At 46.1% G+C, this 6813-nt stretch overlaps 1 protein-coding gene across 3 annotated transcripts in view; it reads right to left on the bottom strand.

Moving 5' to 3' along the window:
- CUNH8orf88 (chromosome unknown C8orf88 homolog) overlaps nucleotides 1–6689 on the bottom strand; it is a 35968-nt gene extending 29279 nt beyond the window's left edge. For all 3 annotated transcript variants that reach the window (XR_003096426.1, XR_003096427.1, XM_025216579.1), the window contains exon 1: nucleotides 6592–6689. Coding sequence is in view for 1 of the 3 variants with exons in the window: in XM_025216579.1 (XP_025072364.1) it covers nucleotides 6592–6616 (25 nt within the window). In the remaining 2 variants the exon portion in view is untranslated. The remainder of the gene's footprint in view (nucleotides 1–6591) is intronic.
- Between the last annotated feature and the right edge of the window lie 124 nt (nucleotides 6690–6813).

Genomic DNA, 6813 nt, shown 5'->3' with positions numbered 1-6813 from the left:
CCTGCTTCCAAAAAAAAAATCAGATCTGTCACTGAGTTTAGAGCAGAAAAGATAAGCACAGTATAGCAAAATTATACATTGATGTGGATGGAAAAATCAAAACTGGTTTGAGAATTGCGTGTGTATTTTCTCTAGTTTGCTACAGCATTTATTATTTCTGCTTACCCAATACTGGAACACAGGGCACTGCTAGAGAGTCGAAATACTATTCACGTAATATACTCCATTACTGTTTTATCAGCTGAAGTCCCAGGGTAGATGTAGTTTTATTCGTAAATAATTGTTTTTGGTAATACAACATATTTCATATAGAAATGGTATAAACTTAAAAAAGTACTCTAACTAAACAAGTCACCAAACTGTAGCTAGGGAAAACTGAAACACAGGCTGAAAATAAGAATTGTACCTTAGATGTAGGTGAACTTATGTTCTAAGAAAGGATAGTCTTAGAACTTCTTTAAAAAAATTAATCGAAATATACTAAGACAAAAACAAAGATCTTAAAATTCACTAATGTTGAATAAGATTGCATTACGACATAAGAACATATCCCCCTGCCATTCTGAACTAAAAAGAAAGCATTATGTTGCAATGGGAATTCTAAATATATTACCATATTAAAAAAAAGAAGAAAACACTAACAAGTTCATAGGATCATAGGAAAGTAGGGCTGGAAGGGACTTCCTGAGATCATGTAGTCAAGTCCCCTGATCAAGGCCATATCACCCCAGACTAAACCATCCCAGTCAAGTGTCTGTCCAACCTTCTCTTGAAAATTTCCAAGGATGGAGATTCCATAATTTCTCTAGGTAGCCTGTTTCCATGCTCAACCACCCTCATAGTCAGAAAATTCCTCCTAATCTCCAACCTAAATTTCCTCTACTACACCTCGAGGCCATTGCTTCTCATCCTGTCACCTGTAGTCCATCTCCACACTCTCTATAACCACCCTTCAGGTATCAAATCTCCCCCTCAATCTTCTAGTCTCCAGACTAGATAATCAAGTCCTTTTCTCATAAGTCATGCTTCCCAGGCACCTAATCAGGTTTGTTGCTCTGCACTGAACACTTTCTGATGTGCTCAGTACTCCCCTGTTGAAGCATGGGACCCAAAATTGGGCAGGTAAAGTTGCACCAGTGCCAAAGAGAGAATCACTGCCCTTGATTTGCAAGGTGGCACTCCTGTTGATACAACCAAGTATGCTGTTGGCTTTTTTTTTTTTTTTTGTAACAAGACACAGTTGGCTGATATTCGACTTATGGTCCACTATAACCCCCAGGTCCTTCTCTGCAGTACTGCAGCCTAGCCAGCCATTCCCCAATCTTCCAGGCTGGCTGATCTCGTACGGCAAGCTTTAAACTAGGTTCACCGGGGGACGGGGACAAAGAGGAACATAAGGACACTTTGCCGTCAAGCCAGGTGGCGTGCACAGGTAGTACCCAGGTAAGTAACAAGGGCCAGGGCAGGCTTAGGAACAACGGAGCGGCACAGGCACCTACAGAAGGCCTCAAATGCCTCTACACAAATGCTTGAAGCATAGGGAATAAGCAGAAGGAATTCGCCCTCCTGCTAGCTAGCAAAAACCCAGACCTAGTGGGGCTCACGGAAACCTGGTGGGATTCTACCCACAACTGGGCAGTGGACATCGAGGGATACAGGCTGTACAGGCGAGACACAGCAGGAAAAAGTGGGGTGGGGGGGTGTAGCATTATACATCAAAGAGCAATACACATCCTCAGTGATCAGGATGGGGTCAGAGGCAGGGCAAAATGCGGCACTCTGGGTAAGAATGCAAGGGGGGCATGAGGAAAGGGACTTGAGAGTGGGCATCTACTACAGACCGCCTCACCAGGGGGACGAGCTGGACCTGGAATTCTCAGGTCAGCTCACAGAGGCTCTAAAGTCAAGAGATGTGGTTGTCATGGGTGACCTAAACTACCCAGACATCTGCTGGGAGGAGCAGTCAGCCAGGTCCAACTGCTCATGTAGGTTCCTAGCCGAGATACAGGACCTCCACATAACTCAGGATGTTCATAGTCCCACCAGGGAAAATGCCTTGCTGGACTTGGTCCTTGCCAAGACCCCTGGTGAGGGGTCTGCAGGTAGTCAAGTGCCTGAGCACAACAGTGATCATCGCCTGCTGGAATTTGCTATCCAGCGCAGGGTGGTGAAAGCAAGCAGCAAGGCAGGGGTACTCGACTTCAGGAGGGCCAACTTCTGTAAGCTAAAAAGGTTAGTAGGAGAGGCATTGGGGCCTCAGAGCTTCAGTGAGATGAGAGTCCAAGACAGGTGGTTGTTCCAAGGAGACAATCCTCCAAGCTCAAAGGGAGTCAGTCCCAATGCGCACCAAGTGGGGCTGGAGTGCTAAGAAGCCCCCATGGCTCAGCAAAGGGATCCAGGGATTCCTGAGAGGAGAAAAGGAGGTGTACAAACAGTGGAACCAAGGAGGATTACACCTCTGTTGCTCGGGACTGCAGGGAGGCTGTTAGGAAGGCTAAGGCAGAGATGGAGCTAGGGCTAGCGACCAGAATTAAGGATAATAAAAAGTCCTTTTTCAAATACATAGGAAGTAAAGCGGCAGCACTGGGTAACATGGGGCCCCCTACAGGATAGGCTTGGGGCCTGTACTGTTTAACATCTTTATCAGTGATTGGATGTGGGTGTGGAATGCACACTGTCCAAATTTGCTGACAACACCAAGTTGTGGGGTGAGGTGGGCACACTGGAGGGAGGAACAGAATCCAGCTAGATCTAGACAAATTACAGAGGTGGGCAGATGAAAATAGGATGGAATTCAACGCAGACAAGTGCAAGGTGCTGCATCTAGGAAGAAGGAACCAGCAACACACCTATAGGCTGGGGAACTTCCTTCTTGTCAACGCAGAGGCAGAAAGGGATCTTGGAGTCATGGTTGACTCCAGGATGAACATGAGCCGCCAATGTGAGGAAGTGGCCAGTAAGGCTAACCGCACCTTGTCGTGCATCTACAGATGCATCACTAGCAGGTCCAGGGAGGTGATCCTTCCCCTCTATGCGGCATTGGTCAGGCCACAGTTAAACTAGTGCATCCCGTTCTGGGCGTCACACTTCAAGAGGGATGTGGCTAGCATTGAGAGGGTTCAGAGGAGGGCCACTCACATGGTCAAGGGGCAGCAGGGCAGGCCCTACAAAGAGGAGCTAAAGGGCCTGAACCACATTCAGCCTCCACAAGAGAAGTCTGAGAGGGGATCGGATGACCATTCACAAACTCACCGGGCAAGGGGCAGCAGGGCAGGCCCTACAAAGAGGAGCTAAAGGGCCTGAACCACATTCAGCCTCCACAAGAGAAGTCTGAGAGGGGATCGGATGACCATTCACAAACTCACCGGGGAATTGGGGGAGGCTCTATTCCCCTGGGCACCACCTGGGGTTACTAGAAATAATGGCAACACATTGTTAGAGAGAAGGTTCAGGCTGGACATCAGGAGACATTACTTTACAGTTAGGGCTGCCAGGCTCTGGAATGGGCTCCCAAGTGAGGTGGTACTCTCTCCTACCTTGGGGGGTCTTCAAGAGGAGACTGGACAGATATTTGCCTGGGGTGATATGATCCTGGCACCCATTCCTGCCTGGGGCAGGGGGTCAGACCTGATGATCTGTTTAGGTCCCTTCTGACCCTAAGTACTATGATACTATGTGTGTTCCTGCAATTATTCCATCCTAAGTGCAGGATTTTGCACTTGTCCTTGTTGAACCTCATCCAATTGATTGCAGACTATTCCTCCAATGTATCTTGGTCATTCTAACCCTACCCTCCAGAGTATCTGCAACTCCACCCAACTTGGTGTTGTCTGCAGATCTGCAGAGTGAGCACTCAATCCCATTATCGAAATCATTAATGAAGATGTTGAACATACCAGCCCCGGGACAGATGCTTAGGAAGCCCTACTTGTAACCTCCTCCCACTAGACCTAGAACCATTGACGACTACTCATTAAGCACAATCATCCAACCAGTAACGTATCCACTTTACAGTACTTTCATCTAGTCTGTAATTCCTTAGATTTTTGAGAATGTCATGGGAGAGAATGTCAAAAGCCCCAACGGTGTCAAATGGCCTCAAGAACTGGAAGAAAAAAAAAGTGCTATTCAGTCACGATTTAAGATGATATGAGCTAAGCAGTTGGGGTACAAAAAGCTAGATATCTAAGTAGTACATAAAACTTGAAGGATGCAGAAATAATTGTGAATGTGGCTCATAAATATTAAGAATGATTAGAAGTATATTAAAAAATATTAGGCAATCAGAGGAAAAAAATTCTGCTATTTTCCATATCCTAAAGAACTTGATCAAGAACAAAAAAATTATAAAAGCAAAATTTGGTAAGATACTGAAAAACTTGGTGAAAGAAAAACTCTCTGAGAAGGAGAGATGACATACACACATACCAATTTATTAAATGTTATAAAAATGAAGTCAGTAAGACTAGTCTAGGACCGGTGTTCTATGGACAAGAGGTAATATAGCTGTTAAATATTTAGACAGGACACACAAGATTATTATAGCTTAGGAGCAGAAGAACTGATGCTAGACCTGTTCAGTAATTTTATTTAACACATGCACAGACTCACAAAAATTATTTAAAAGAACCAAAGGAAATGGGTATTTTAATCAAGCCATCTTAGTTTATTCAACAGATCTCCTTTTTCCTTACCATAAATAAATCACGAAGGAGCAAAGAAATTTTCCCAGTAGAGTTGAACACAGGAATTTCATGGTTTAGTAAGAAGTGTTTGTTGTTTCTTGCGGAGGAGTAGAATGCGAGAGGCAAAGAAAAAGTGGCATGTGCAACAGCAGTAAATTCTGTGCTATGTAAGGAGTATGCAGTTCTAGAAGACTAAGTCTTGGAGTAATGCTATTTAAAATAAAGCTACCATTTGGTTAGAGCAATGGGCAGAAAAAAATTAAAGCTGGGTAGAAAATGTAGGAAAAAGGAGAAAAGAAGCTATCCAGAAGTGCATTGCAGTATTACTTTCAATGCTATATTTGTACCACACCATTTCAGTAATTCTCAACCCGGATTATGAATCCATAGTATGAAATAACATTCTGACCTGTTTTGGTCCTTCTGAGTTCTCTGCAATAGAGGAATTACTCTATTATTTTACTGTAGTCCAAAAAATGAATAAAAGCTAAGAAGAGCATTTTCTAAGGGGTGCCTTGCATCTAAAAAGTTTGAGAGCCACTGCACACTACATGATTTTGAGAAGCTACCACTGCAGAGGTTTTATAGATAATCCTTTTTGTATATAGGCTCGCCTCTTATGGTAGCCTGACTACTGGATTGTTTTAAGAAACAGGCCATGTAATATTTGCAGGTTAGTCAATGATCAGCAAGGTTCTTTTCCACACACATGCAGTTTTTAAAAAGCTATACTTACTGCAATTTATCTTTAGAGTGTAAACAAATGAGGAACACTTGCAACCCATGGTCCCTACAGCCCCCCTAGAAACAAACACGACCAATGAAGGGGCTCCCATCCCCAGCAGTCCCTGGCTACTGTGGAAGGCATCTGCAGGGGAGGGGAGGAGGGTGAAGCTGATGCAATTAAATTAGGACGGCTTGACTTGCCTGCCATAGGTTAACCCAAGACAGAAGAAGCGTCACATGAAGGGCTCCTGCTACATGCTGTCTATCTCCTTACACAACCCCAACATTGTACAGGGACTTAGGAAACGAACCAGTTTTCAATGGATCCACTGCTGCAGATAAACACTCGTATGCAGCAGGCTCTGAAAAGCAAGATCATGCATGCCAGCAAAAAGACAGACATAGCACTAAAACCTCCAGTACCTTCACTGCTATCAGCTACACAAAGCCACCAGACTGGGCGTCAATCAAACTAATTAACCCAGAGGAGGGCTCCCATTTCAGCAGTCTTAAAAATATGTTTAAATGAAAGCTGGACAGAAACCAGCTGTAAAGTTGTTACACATTTTCAACCACTAACTTTGTCGCTGATCAGCTCTTTTTATAGCTGGATGGACATTTTTATGACATGGCGAGTACTTTTGCCAGGCCAGGCCCCTCTTGGTCCGCTCTTGGCAAAATGTAAACCAGTACAGCCTGTTGCATGGAGGATGGGCTGTCAGCAAATAAAACAGCACAGCCACCCAGGTTAGCCTGAATGAGGAGGGTGCGTGGACACCCAACATGACTAAAAACAAGACCTGTCAAAGGCTGGATGAGCTCCCCGAGCCAACAGCCATCCTTATGCGGAGAGATGATGGGCGCCCCCAGGTCGCTCTGCCCAAAGAGTCACCCCTGGTGCAAAGCAACTCAACTAACCCAGGAGGCTCGTTGCAGCACCAAAGCGGCCCCGACCGTCGCAGCAGCCGCAGGACTGACTCGGCTTGACGCGTTACATTTACAGCGTCACCCGCCACTCAAGCGCAGGACAACTACACCGCCCTTGCGGCCGGTCTCACTTTGCCAGTCCACGTCTCTTGCGCAACTCCCCAGTTAATGGCTCGATACTTGCATGGCACCTGTAGCGGGTGGGCTTTTTTTGCACGATTAGCCAATTAACGGCATAATAATGACCATTCACCTGTGGCCATCTGTTTGCTGCCCATCCCCCAGTGCAGGGCACCCCGTCTGCCGCGGACTTCCCAGCCTGGAGGCGGGGGGATCCTTAAGGCTGAAAACGGAGGGTCGCTCGTTCACACACGAGGTTTAAAGGCCAATTCCCCCCCGGGGCGGCAGGGACCGGAGGCTCCAGCCCGCGCCCGAGCGGCCGGCGCTCCCCGGAGCCGGGCGGGGGCTCGCTCCG

The sequence above is a fragment of the Alligator sinensis genome, unplaced genomic scaffold, assembly GCF_000455745.1.
Source record: "Alligator sinensis unplaced genomic scaffold, ASM45574v1 scaffold946_1, whole genome shotgun sequence".
Taxonomy (NCBI): domain Eukaryota; kingdom Metazoa; phylum Chordata; order Crocodylia; family Alligatoridae; genus Alligator; species Alligator sinensis.
This window is presented reverse-complemented; position numbering and strand designations above follow the sequence as displayed.